Here is a 12,701-nt window from a genome sequence, read left to right as displayed (position 1 = left end):
CTGCTTACTCCAAACTGGAAAAAGAAGCGGTAAAGATGGGTTTGATGGTGAATGGGGACAAAACGAAGTACCTGCTGTCATCGAGCAGAGTCAGCGCATACGCGCCTTGGCTACCACGCTACTGCTGGTAGCCATAATTTCGAAATAGTAAAAGACTTCGTTTATTTGGGAACCAGCATCAACACTAGCAACAACATCAGCACTGAAATTCAGCGAAGAAAGGCAATTGAAAAGTAAAGTCCTCTCTCGGCAAACGAAAATCATACTCTATAAGTCACTTATCGTACCCGTCCTGCTATATGGGGCAGAAGCATGGACCATGACAGCAGCAGATGAAGCGGCTTTGGGAGTGTTCGAGAGAAAAGTTCTTCGGAAGATTTATGGACCTCTAAGCGTTGGCGATGGCGAGTACCGAAGAAGATTTAATGATGAGCTGTAAGAGCTATACGCAGACATCAACATAGTCCAGCGAATTAAAACGCAGCGGCTGCGCTGGCTAGGCCATGTTATGCGAATGAGAGATGATGCTCCGGCCAAGAAAGTGTTTTTATCGGAACCCGCCTATGGAAGCAGGGGTAGAGGCCGGCCCCCACTCCGTTGGAAGGAACAGGTGGAAAACGATTTAAACTCCCTTGGAGTGACCAATTGGCGCCGGTTGGCGAAGCGAGGGAGCGACTGGCGCGCCTTGTTGGATGGCCATAACCGTTTAGACGGTTAAGCGCCAATTAAGTAAGTAAGTAAGTAAGTTTTATCTGCCCGATCAAAACCATTTCTGTCAATAATTATAACTTTAAACGAGCAATTCTTGTATATTTGTATGTTTGTATAGCCGAACGATCTCGGGAACGGCTCAACCGATTTAAATGAAATTTGGCACAGAGATAATGTATCACCTTCTAAGACTTTCTACCTAGGTGTTGCCACTCAGAATGTTTCCTAAGGTTGCCAGCTATTCGAAATTAAAAAAAATTTCCATGAGATGCCGATATATGGGTATCAAACGAGAAGTATTTCACTCCGCATTACAATAGGGACATTTTTGAGTAGGGTTGCCACCTATTCGAAATTAAAAAAAATTTCTATGAGATATGCCGATATGGGTATCAAACGAAAGGCATTTCACTCCGTATCACAATAGGGACATTTTTAGGTAGGCTTGCCATTTAGGGTTGCCACCTATTCGAAATTAAAAAATTGCATGATCTGTGCCGATATGGGTATCAAACGAAAGGTATTTCACTCCGCATAACAATAGGGACATTTTTGAGTAGGGTTGCCATTTAGAGTTGCCACCTATTCGAAATTAAAAAAAATTGCATGAGATATGCCGATATGGGTATCAAACGAAAGGTATTTCACTCCGCATTACAATAGGGACATTTCTTTGTAGGGTTGCCATTTAGGGTTGGGGTAGTTAAACAAAATAGTACTCTACTTACTCGTATTCTATTAAAGCTTTAAAGGACATTAAAGTTTAAAATCTTCGTAAAAAAATCGTACACATGATTCGACTTAATAAATAGTAAATTTCGAAACTGGCGAACAGCGTACACAACGTTTGGAGGAATTGCGTCAGCGTGCGACACAGCGCAGGGCCCACGAATGCATCGAGGTCCGTGAACAACGGCTTGAGGATCAGCGGCAGCGTACATCAGAACGACGAAATTGTGAAACTGATTTTGATTAATGATAACATGTAGAACAAAGTATGTTATGCGGCATACTCGAAGATTACCGAGCGAAGGTCGGTCGCCCAGGTACTTTATATTTATCGGACAAATAAAAAGTAAAGATTACATAAGAAAATGGTGCTTAAAATTCTAGTAATTAAAGAAATTGGACAATTTTAGTAAAATTTACTTTTCACAACTTAGTTGTTGGTCTTGAACCAATTTCGGAAAATGTTAATATTATGCGCACCAATTACACAAATTTAACAGCAAATAAACAATAACATCGTATTAATAATAATTATACTTTAATGCGCATATGTTATTGTGAATATGTGAACCATTTGCTACAATAATAATAAGTTTTAGAAAACATATTAACAATTCGCCTCGGCCAATTTCACTCAGCTTAGTCAACGCCCAAATTCATTCGTAATGTAGATTTTGTTTTGGATTGGGATTTGGATTATTCCAACTGTCATCGAGTGCATCATCACTTCCGCCACGTCCAAAATATGCCATTAAATAAATGACTGCCAAAAATGTCAGCGCACCGCTAAGCACCAAAAACCAAGTGCGCCGCCAAGGAGGACGTGACAATGGTGCATAAAATCGACGGGACCAACGTGAAAAAATTTCAGATGGTGTACGACGCTTATATTTGTTTTCGTCCCGATCAGTTCCACCAATCGGAGATTGACGTGGTAGTAGAGGTCGTCGACTGCTAGCTGAAGTAATAAAAATATGGTAAAATATATTAAAATTATTCAACAAAGCAGAAGGCATGTATGTACATTAGGGTGTGTCTTATGTTGATACTTTTTCGAACATTTCTCATATGATGGCGTGCCACGAAGCTTTTAAAGATAATTCTGGAAAAATTATACATATGTGGACAAACACTTTGCAGAATTTTTGGGGGTTCTTTTGTAGGTATCAGGTTTCCATCAGCTCCCGATTTTAGGAAACAAGTGGTCAAAATGCAGTAAAATAGTGGTTTTGGCAATTAAAAAACCAAACATAAAAAACAAATTTTTCAAATTCAAATAGTTCTAAAATGGTTAAACGGAAAATTAAATTAAATACAAATACAAATCAGTGACATATTTTAGCTATTTATCGTTTACGTGAAAATGGTTTGCTGTACGTGATCGTATAACACGATATGGGCCCAGGGCATATTTTGCATGTCGGAGTTGATTCTGGATATGTAATAGCTTAACATTTTAAATAAGTGATAGTTGCTTTCGTTTTTTATATTCGATGGCATTGAGTTAGCACAAGAAGGTCCTCAGTGATAATCACAAACAGGCGTCGGTCCTCTATGTCAGGAATGACCCAGCGAATCCAGTTGTTGTTGTTGTTATTGTTGTAGCGATAAGGACACTCCCGAAGGTCTTGGGGAGTATTATCGATTTGCTGGTTTCGCCGGATGCAGATCCGGTACGTTCCGGTACCAAGCCCGACCATCTCGGGAACGATTTGTTATGACCGAATGCAACGTTCTAGGCCATACCGCCCTCCCACCCCCTAGATCCATGAAGAGTTCGGGGCCTCCAGAGCCTCGGTTGTTAATGTAACAGGATTCGCCACGGATAGGTGAGGTTGACAATTGGGTTTGTAGAAACTATATATTGCGCTGGCAACCTGAAAGGGTTGCGCTACACAGCCCCTTGAATCTATTTGGTATTTTAGTCTCCTCTTAAGGCAGGCATACCTACCGCGGGTATATTCTAACCCCCTAACCCGCTTGGGTGCGAATCCAGTTTTTGAAGAAACATACCCAGAACTTGCATAAGATGAACTCACTCTCCCTATGGAAACGAGCGTCACTCTAGCTCAACTTCGATCTGCATACTGTAACAGGTTAAACTCTTACCTATCCAGAATCAACCCCGACATACAAAATGTATGTCCTGCTTGCAATGTGTCCCCACATGACACCAACCATCTCTTCAATTGTAATGTGGGACCAAAGCCTCTAACACCCCTCTCACTATGGTCCTTTGTTGAAACTGCAAGCTTCCTTGGACCCCCGTTAGAGGACATTAATAACAATTTGTGATCGGGCGCACATATTGGATTCAGCGAAGCACTGCTACAACAACCACCTGGAGATTGTTGAATAACCACAGTAAATATTTTTCCATATATGTATGTTCATTTATATCTACTTCGTATCTACCTATGTATGTACCTCACTACCTTAGTTTACTTCGCAAGTTTATATTTAACTTTTTCTGAGTTGTATAGCAGCGTGAATTTTACGTTTCTGTGTTTAAGTACTTTTAATGGCTATGTTGCGTATTAATGTAATGAGGTCCAAAGTTGTCATCCTTGCAGCAGGAATGCGCCATATTCTTCTGCTCCGGGAAGGTATCGACCCCAATCCGGGGCCTGGTCGAGAGATATGGTTTCCTGCGTTTGCCGGAAGGAATCTTTTTTGGGCCTGTCACACTCTTGTCAGTGTGTCACGTGTAAGGGACGGTTACACCGGACGGGGTGGTCTGGCCTAGACCCAAGTCCCAACGTCCCCGTAACTTTTACATTTCAATCTGTTGACGCCCAAGGGCGTCCCGTAGTGTGCGCGCGCTAGATGTTCTGGTCTCATCAACGACAACCCCCCGACGGGTTTCATCACGCCATGCTGTCAGGACGCAAACCCAATTGCAGTTAAACTGTAATGTGTTAACTGGGAAGGTGCCCGATTCACACTATCAAATAATGTATATATTAATGTACAAACAAATTAATATATACTCACCGTGTGCTTCACTATCTGAAGGTGGACTGAACGTGTCCATTAATAGCACGGAATGTGGACTATCTTGACGCATCGTTTGATTTGAAAACATACCGTTCGCCTTTGAACGCTCAATGCTGCTGGAATGGTGTACTTTTGTCATGTTGCTAACTGATGCTGGTTGAGCACCAACAGCGGTTATGGGATTTACACCATGATATTTCGACTTGGCCTTTGTTACTGTTTGCTCATCAGGCAGCTAGTGATATAAATTTTGTTTTGATGAAATCAATCGAAATGGCAGAGAATACACTTACCAGTGACAGCCCTAGGCCATTACGACCCCAATTGACTTGGGATAAGTTGCTTTTTAAAGCATCTGCTACTGGCGATACTAAGTTGGAATTAGGAAAAATCTCCGTTTTACAAATTGGGCAGTGGTGGCCACGCGGGGCGGTATTAGCTGGCAATGATGCCTGCCGTGCATGCAAGCAGTCCCAATGGAAAACGTCTTAAACAGTTCAATTAAATGCAAGCGGGATCAAGAATATAATTATTTGCTATACATACGGTAACATATTAAGCGTACACATTCTCCTTGTTCCAGGGAAGTAGAGCACAATGTGCAATTGGGAACGTAATCACTGTCCCGTAGCCATTGCAAGTATGATTGCACAATGCACTGCAAATATAATAAATATATCTTCCGGCATCAAAGTGGTGGACATTCATATAATTTACCTTTGGATGATTCTGAACCATACAATTTTCACAAACATTAACACGATGTTCAAAACAGAACTGATTGGTCACTTGCCGTTTGGGGCACTTGCAAAGTCCCATTGTTCTTCGCAAATATTCAACTATTTAAATATGTCGACTTTTTATTTTGTTAGTCGATAACTTTGAATCTTGCTGTGCCTAGTGTTTATTAGCAAAATCATATAACTAATCGGAAAAAATGGTCGACATTTGTATTATTTTGCTTTATTTGCTTGGCTTTGAAGTTTATTTGACACTTGCAATGACTTCCACAGCCACGTACAGGAAATGAGAATAGGGCAAACGCAGGTTATACGGTAGTAGTTTTTATAACAAAAGTTTCAGTAGCTAAAGACAAACTTTTATAATATAAAGGCGCATCAGCTGATAACCTCCTAGCGCTGCATGTATTTTAGATTCTACATATGTTAAATAACATTGTATAAGCTTTTAAAAAAAAAAAAAAAAAGGCGCATGGTAATATTGAAATTGTAAATAAGTTCTAAAGTGAATTGCTGCTTTTTGACTTAATTTTCTTATTTGTCGGCCACCGCCGTTGTGCGGTGGTAGCGTGCTCGGCCTACCACACCAAAGATCCTGGATTGTAGTCCCGGGAAAAGTACTATCGTTCAAAGTCGGCATAAAGTTATGGGGGACCTTCAATTTGCAGCAAAAATTAAGAGATATATCGCGCCTTGTATTTAATTTTTATTTTTATTACTAAACGCGGTAATAATTAGTGCATTGGGTAAGGTTTAACTGGCCACTAAATAAAGACCTCACGTAGAACGAATGTGTCCATAGTGTTACCTGAATTTATTTGACGACCAAACGTTAGAGCCCCAATCAGTTGTTAGGACTTATATTATAGAATAACTCCGTCCTTTTGGCAAACATTAGAGCTTTTCTAGGGCCTAGCTTTATTTCTGCCTCGAGACCTGCGAGTGCAGAACACGAACGTGCTCAACCCTTTCTTGCTACATTTCGCACTGCTTTTACTGACGAGGCCCAACTTGTAAGTACGTGACGCCAGAAGACAGCGTCCAGTCAGTATGACTATGGTGAGCTTTAAGTCTTGGAGGATTTGCACATGATCTTAGACATTTTGCAACGCTGCGCTTCTGTCGACGCCTGTCCTGCTTGATTGATCATATCTAGCTCCTGTCTTCTTTTTATTACTCCCAATCGTATTGGGGCATTTACCGTAGATGCAGCGAAGGTTCTACCCTCCTTTTCCAATTCATGTGCCTTTTCGTGACCTTCTATCCGTTTATGACCGGGAACCCAGTGTAGATGTACGGTCCGGTCTGAGGAAAGTTTTTCCAATGCTTCGTTGCAATCCAGGACACTTTTCGATGAAGTACTGTATGAGTTTATTGCCTTAATTACCGCCTCACTATCAAAATATATATTGACACGACTGCAACTTAAGAACAATTCCTCCAGAAATTTTGCTGCCTTCATAACGGCTATAATATTTGCGTGAAAGCAGTAATCTGGCAGTCTGTAGGATTTACTCTTTTTTGGATCGACACAGTTAACAGCAGACCATTGAAATTTCATGTGTGTGAAAAGTCTTAAACAAGAGACGTTTGTACTGGACATCAAAAATTTACCAGGCTCTGTGTCATAGTGAGTCGGATGAGTTTTCCGCTAAACTTATTTTAACATTAGTATCAGAAAAAATTTCATATTTATATCAATTCTTAATTTAATAACAACAAAACTTTAATATGATTTTTTGGAAAACAAGTTTTTTTAAAGAAATTGTTTTTATGTTCCGTTCCTGTTTGTATGGGAAACACACGAAATTGAAATTTCAAATTTTGAATTTCTGATCGCTTAAACTAAAAAAATGTATCTTAAGCATTGTTAATACATATAGATTCACTTCTATTAATTTGTCTAAAAATCGTGATACCATTACTACATAAGGATCTGATCGATTTATCTTCACAAATGTATACGCATTCTAAAAAAAAGTTTTAGTAGCGAAATTCTTTCTCACATTTTTATAGGCAAATATTTATAAAGTATATCAATCCAACCATTCAGCCATGTAAACACATTTTTTTGGTGTTACATCGCCGCATTTGGAGCAATTTTTAATAACTGGGCATATACCACACGGCATTTGTACAAGCCCGGGAGCAGTAAGTGGCAAGTTAACCGCACGATATACATAGGATCCGTCAGGCATTAAAATACGCTCTGCATTGCCATCATAAACGACAGTTTTTAAGATTGTTTCTAAATCATCCTCATCTAAATGAACCTGAGATTATGTCGATATTTTCAGCATACAATTTACGAAATATCTTTTTCATTGCCTACCTTACTTATACCCAAGTCTGATATAAATTTGTGTACTTCTTTAACAGTACAACATGAAATACGTTTTAGTGCTAATGGGCCATCACGTTTCTTTTCGCCATTTTCACGTGTCATTTGCAAAAATCTTAAGCATTGTTGATTAAGTACATCAACGAATTCGGCCTCGAAATCTTGATCTTGATACCAAGCACCGCCTGTAACTGAACGATCGGGCTCTAGGTTGTACAACATGTACACTTTTTTTTTACTGGCCTGCAAGAGTAATGTTGTGTAAATACTTTGTGTAATATTTTGTCAGCTAACATCTTACATTAACCGATTTAACCGCTTTTATCAGTTTCTTAGTTTCCAAGTTTTTCAAAATTTTATTAAGTTGTGTCATATTTAAATTTGATTGCATACGTATGTCGCGTATCCATATGCCTTTATTACCACCTTCCTCTATAATTCCATATATTATTTTCTCTTCGTTATCTGCATCTTTAGGTAGTGCACTCTTTTTGGGATCTTTGGCGCGATATATGAGCTTGTCACCTTTCTTAAGCAATTCAATTGTGCTCTGCTGCAGCAACTTATTTAAACCCTCAAGTCTTGTTTGTGCAGGCACATCTGGTAGACCCTTAACCAAGTCATCATTTGTCGCACCAGTCGGAATTCCCTGAATTATGGCTAGTATTTCATGGGAGATGTCATTCGCAGCCATATTTATTGAATTTCTAAACTCCAAAACAAGCGCATTTACTCTATAAATAAAGAAAGACAAATTAGTAAAATGAAATGTCAGTTAAAAGGAACTTGCAAAAACAATTTTTTTGTGTTAAGTTACGGCTTATTTGATTTGAGAAACTGCAATTTAAGGAAATCTACTCCTTAAATGTCTATTACCGGCGAATCTTTTTCGGACGATGAGGACTTTAAAAAATTAACGCAGGCTAATTTTAGAAAAATCCGCAACAAATCAGCTAAGGTAAGATCGTTGTCTGAAACTCAACGTGTACAAGATAAATGACAATACACAAAATGGCGTTGCCAACTGTACAAATATTTAGAAGTGAAATTGTTTTTCCCAGATTGGCTACGCGGATGGTGTGTCAAATGGTCAAGAAGAAACATTTCAAAGTGCATTCGACATGGGATATGTCGATGGATTACGCACAGGATTTGAATTCGAAAAATATCAAGCGTTTTACAATAGCTCAAGCACCGTGGAAATACAAGACGAAGGATTAAATCAAGAGAAATCACTTTTTATAAATATGGCTATGCCTTCTGCTACAGATGAAAGCCACCGTCGCTTCTTCGAATATGAAAAGGAAACCCCAAGCACGATTAGTGGACATCAAAAGAATTATGTAGATAATTTTTTGCAGCAATGTCAGAGAACACTGCCCCTAACAACTAGTTTATTGGCGACGAAAAATAGTGTGGAGTAGAAATGATTCACTATAATTTTCAATAAAAACTCTGTTTTTATAAATACAGTCCCTCAGCTGTTCCTTCCTTTTTCCGGTACAAAACGCTCTCTTTCGATTTTTTGAAGTCTTCGTTTGTAACTTTCATTCGTCGTTCACGTAGAGCCATTAAGCCAGCTTCTGTGCAAATAGCCTTGATGTCGGCACCAGACAGATCATCTTTGGCCATAATTAGTTCATGCAGGTTCACATCTTCAGCCAACGTCATGCGAGATGTGTGTATTGTGAAAATTCGCCGTTTTGTTTTTTCATCAGGCAGTGGAAATTCAATTTTACGATCGATACGACCCGGACGAATGAGTGCGGGATCCAAGGTTTCAATACGATTTGTAGCCATTATTACCTACGGATATAAAAGTTTATAATTTTCTGGTGCATTCCAAATAGAATTTTGTATGCCCACCTTGACATCACCACGTGAATCAAAACCATCCAGTTGATTTAATAATTCTAACATAGTACGTTGAATTTCTCTTTCCCCACCTGAGTTAGAATCATAACGTTTTGTGCCTACTGCATCAATTTCATCGATAAAAACAATGGAAGGTGCGTGCTCCTCCGCTACACGGAACAGCTCACGAACTAGTTTTGGACCATCACCAAGATACTTTTGAATAAGTTCTGAACCAACAACCCTTAGGAAAGTGGCCGATGTCTGATTTGCTACAGCCTTAGCCAGCAATGTTTTTCCTGTACCCGGCGGACCATATAGAATCACTCCCTTTGGCGGTTTAATACCCATTTCTTCATAATATTCTGGATGTGTCAGTGGCAATTCGACAGATTCTTTAATTTCTTGAATTTGTGTATCCAAGCCACCTATATCAGCATACGTTTCTTGTGGTGCTTTTTCAAGTTTCATCACTGTAACCATCGGATCCGTATCATCGCTAAGCACGCCCACTACAGCGTGTACTTTATGATTTAATAATACCGAACAACCAGGTTCTAATTGGTCTTTATCAACAAAGGACAAAATGCTTACATAATGCTCTGAGCCCACCGAAGTGGATACAATAGCATGATTATCATCTATGATTTCTTCAAGATTGCCCACCGACATTGGTGTACCACGTAAATCATCCACCTTCGAACGTTCTTCCTCATTTTTTTCGTCTTGTGGCTTCAGACGTTCCTGATTGCGTATGAATTCATCTTCCATCATTAAATAATCCTTAATGCGTTCCAATTTTAATAGCTTTAGACGACAGCGTGTATGCGGGGTTACTAGTGGTAATTTCATTGCAGCATCGGGTCCCTTGGCACGTCGCTTCTTTTTGCCAACACGAGTAGGAATTGGTGGCTCATACTTCTTTTTCTTGTCTTTGTCATCCTTCTTGTCACCGGAGCCGCCTTGTGCAGATTGGTTTTGACCCTAAGGGTATTAGATAGAATAGGATAATTATTTTATTTAAGTTGGGTAATTATAATCAAAATCTTTAGAAATTTACCATGTTTTTATTTAGCTTTTATATGGACAAATTAATCAAAAAGAGTAAAATTTCAGATGGAGTATATGCTGCCAAACAATTTTCACAAGTCACTTTCAGCTTACTTAAAGTTGGGTGCGATTGATAACTTGATAATGAGAACATTTTTTTTTTCGTACTGTCCCATCACTAGGAACGTTCCAATGACAAGTGAACCAGATACGGATAGACATTTAACAAGCAAATGCAACAATAACGTGATTCTGATATTTATCTGGTTCAATTTGTGATCCGTATAGCAGTTCTGTTCGTTTCGTTTTCTGTATATTTTTGTAGATTTTTTGACAGCTAACCACTTTTGAGTTGGTAGCACTCATGGCTCAACTATATGGTTGGCTCATCTCTACATTAAAAACATCCTTTGTTCAGATTGTCAAAATCAGCGTAATAGGTGTTAGACGAATGGAATGAAAACATAAAACTTAGCAGCTTTTGTGTGTAGTAAGAAAATGTTGTCAATGTGTTGGTCTCATTTTGAGTTAGCCATATCCTTCTGACAATCCCTAGTCCATTGAAATGAAAAAAATAAAATCAGCTGATGAGATAAGCCAACCATATAGTTGAGCACTGAAATTAATATGTGTACATATGTGTATACATAAAAGATATCGCCATATTTAAAAGCAAACATACGGAAAGAGTAAACAACTTGAAGAAAATGTAAGGAAAATAAATAGTTTCTTTACGTGCGAAACTATTTAAATCTTAATAATTATATCAGGGCCTTCAATTTTTGTGTACGTTTCTTCTTCTTATTTTCAACAAAACAGATGTTTTATATTAGTGCTGCTCTGATTAAGTTGATCCAAATCCTTCCAATGCACAAATCACACACACAAGATTGCGCATGTAAACAAAAGATCAGCTGTTTTTTATGGGTAATTTTTACATCATTTTCCTTTAGCTTTTGGTTTTTTCATTTTTCTTTTCTTCGCTCCATGGTTCAATTATATGGTTGGCTCATCTCATCAGATTTAATTTTTATCATTGCATGGTCGATGAGATTGTCAAAAGGAGATGGCAAACTCAAAATGAAACCAACACATTGACAACATTTTCTTACCACACACAGAAACTGCTAAGTTTTATGTTTTCATTTCATTCCATTCGCACCAACACCAACACGCAGATTTTGAAAATTTGAACAGACATAATTTGTTGTTTTACAGATGAGCTAAGCATATAGTTGAACCATGCTTCGCTCAAACAGTCAAGTGTGACGTAGATGCGCAGAACGAAGCAATTTTGAACTCGTGAATGCGCAATCTTCTATGTGATCTGTGGTTCCAATGAGATTTGATCGTGAGCCAGAGCTTGATAACTCAATGGACCGCTCCTATTGGTCGCACACTTTTAATTAAGTATTAACCATAGCCAACAATTTTGGGTAAAAGTCTAGTTGATGGGTCGACTGCTAATACGCTACTAAAAGAGAGGTGTCAAACGACGCGTCTTAACATCAGTATTAATAATCCGAAGGCGGGAAATAATGTTAACTTGTTCAAAAGATATTAACGAAAAACCGAAAAATGACTCGCCAACTTCAACTGCAAATATCTCCGGACAGAGCTAAAATTTTCGACCTCGATACAGTATAACTTAATTTCTAACAAATATTAGTCTGGTTCTACTATGAAATATTTTCTTTGAAAACGGCTCACTAATACCTTCAACTCATCAAGTGTTTTGGCCGGTAACAGTAGATGTGCATTTGGCACTACATTGCCTATGCCGTCTATTATGAAATCGATGATTTCCGTTTCGCATATGTTTGCCCGTTTTCCTATTGCCTGCATCAATAGAACGTAGCAATGTAATGACTCGCTGTTTTTGTCCCACTTGCGTCTTGCCAACATCGTATAAACTTCGTTCCTCTGTATCAGCAGGTCAAATTCCGTCGTAAGGGGCTTTTTTAACTCGGAATAGCTTAACGCTTTGGTGGTGGTAAGGAAATCTTTGGCTGTTCCCACAAGGCAGCGACGAAAAGCCAGCAATTTAAATCGTTCGTCTACTCTTGACGACTCCATTACTTCTTCGAAATCTTGAAGAAAATTTCCCACCGTCACTGATACATATTCACCACTAAACTTGGGCATAGCATGCTCTATATCGGCAAAAACCAGTCTACGTTGCTGTTGTACCCCAGTACTAGCTCTTAGCTCGTCGATTTCTTTCGTCATCCACACTTATGGTGGTGGCTCTTGCGTCAATTGGGGCAGAGTTTGATGGG

General features: G+C 38.9%; 4 protein-coding genes across 6 annotated transcripts; 1 reads left to right on the top strand and 3 right to left on the bottom strand.

The window, feature by feature from the left end:
* Nucleotides 1–1,961: 1,961 nt before the first annotated feature.
* Nucleotides 1,962–5,451, bottom strand: LOC137238087 (zinc finger protein-like 1 homolog). Its single transcript, XM_067762693.1, has 5 exons — nt 5,155–5,451; nt 4,984–5,095; nt 4,731–4,924; nt 4,435–4,672; nt 1,962–2,398 (listed from the first exon to the last, which is right to left on the bottom strand). The coding sequence occupies exons 1-5, from the start codon at nt 5,254–5,256 to the stop codon at nt 2,097–2,099; spliced, it is 948 nt and encodes a 315-aa protein (XP_067618794.1). The 5' UTR covers nt 5,257–5,451; the 3' UTR covers nt 1,962–2,096.
* Nucleotides 5,452–6,878: 1,427 nt separating this feature from the next.
* On the bottom strand, nt 6,879–8,552 carry Polr3F (RNA polymerase III subunit F). 3 transcript variants are annotated; one of them, XM_067762688.1, is made up of 4 exons: nt 8,395–8,552; nt 7,820–8,252; nt 7,510–7,761; nt 6,879–7,450 (listed from the first exon to the last, which is right to left on the bottom strand). In XM_067762688.1, exons 2-4 carry the CDS (start codon nt 8,210–8,212, stop codon nt 7,214–7,216), a joined length of 882 nt encoding a protein of 293 aa, XP_067618789.1. In that variant the 5' UTR covers nt 8,213–8,252; nt 8,395–8,552; the 3' UTR covers nt 6,879–7,213. The 3 variants fall into 3 exon arrangements, with proteins under 3 accessions (XP_067618789.1, XP_067618791.1, XP_067618790.1); XM_067762690.1 differs by having other exon boundaries at nt 8,309–8,545; XM_067762689.1 differs by having other exon boundaries at nt 8,336–8,544.
* LOC137238085 (uncharacterized) lies at nt 8,288–9,944 on the top strand. The gene is made up of 2 exons (XM_067762691.1): nt 8,288–8,476; nt 8,580–9,944. The coding sequence occupies exons 1-2, from the start codon at nt 8,384–8,386 to the stop codon at nt 8,940–8,942; spliced, it is 456 nt and encodes a 151-aa protein (XP_067618792.1). The 5' UTR covers nt 8,288–8,383; the 3' UTR covers nt 8,943–9,944.
* Rpt2 (26S proteasome regulatory subunit Rpt2) lies at nt 8,867–10,582 on the bottom strand. The gene is made up of 3 exons (XM_067762687.1): nt 10,433–10,582; nt 9,385–10,356; nt 8,867–9,324 (listed from the first exon to the last, which is right to left on the bottom strand). Exons 1-3 carry the CDS (start codon nt 10,433–10,435, stop codon nt 8,980–8,982), a joined length of 1,320 nt encoding a protein of 439 aa, XP_067618788.1. The 5' UTR covers nt 10,436–10,582; the 3' UTR covers nt 8,867–8,979.
* Between the last annotated feature and the right edge of the window lie 2,119 nt (nt 10,583–12,701).

This window comes from Eurosta solidaginis, chromosome 1 (genome assembly GCF_040869045.1).
Source record: "Eurosta solidaginis isolate ZX-2024a chromosome 1, ASM4086904v1, whole genome shotgun sequence".
Lineage (NCBI taxonomy): Eukaryota > Metazoa > Arthropoda > Insecta > Diptera > Tephritidae > Eurosta > Eurosta solidaginis.
This window is presented reverse-complemented; position numbering and strand designations above follow the sequence as displayed.

Bases quoted from the DNA above. Each gene is read 5' to 3' on its own strand.
- LOC137238087 (XM_067762693.1), bottom strand. From the start codon at position 5,256: ATGGGACTTTGCAAGTGCCCCAAACGGCAAGTGACCAATCAGTTCTGT. The intron at 5,096-5,154 runs GTAAATTATATG...TTATATTTGCAG, and splicing joins TGGTTCAGAATCATCCAAAG to TGCATTGTGCAATCATACTT. The intron at 4,673-4,730 runs GTAAGTGTATTC...TTATATCACTAG, and splicing joins ATGGCCTAGGGCTGTCACTG to CTGCCTGATGAGCAAACAGT.
- Polr3F (XM_067762688.1), bottom strand. From the start codon at position 8,212: ATGGCTGCGAATGACATCTCCCATGAAATACTAGCCATAATTCAGGGA. The intron at 7,762-7,819 runs GTAAGATGTTAG...TTACTCTTGCAG, and splicing joins AAGCGGTTAAATCGGTTAAT to GCCAGTAAAAAAAAAGTGTA. The intron at 7,451-7,509 runs GTAGGCAATGAA...ACATAATCTCAG, and splicing joins CAGACTTGGGTATAAGTAAG to GTTCATTTAGATGAGGATGA.
- LOC137238085 (XM_067762691.1), top strand. From the start codon at position 8,384: ATGTCTATTACCGGCGAATCTTTTTCGGACGATGAGGACTTTAAAAAA. The intron at 8,477-8,579 runs GTAAGATCGTTG...TGTTTTTCCCAG, and splicing joins TCCGCAACAAATCAGCTAAG to ATTGGCTACGCGGATGGTGT.
- Rpt2 (XM_067762687.1), bottom strand. The intron at 9,325-9,384 runs GTGGGCATACAA...TTATATCCGTAG, and splicing joins ATTCACGTGGTGATGTCAAG to GTAATAATGGCTACAAATCG.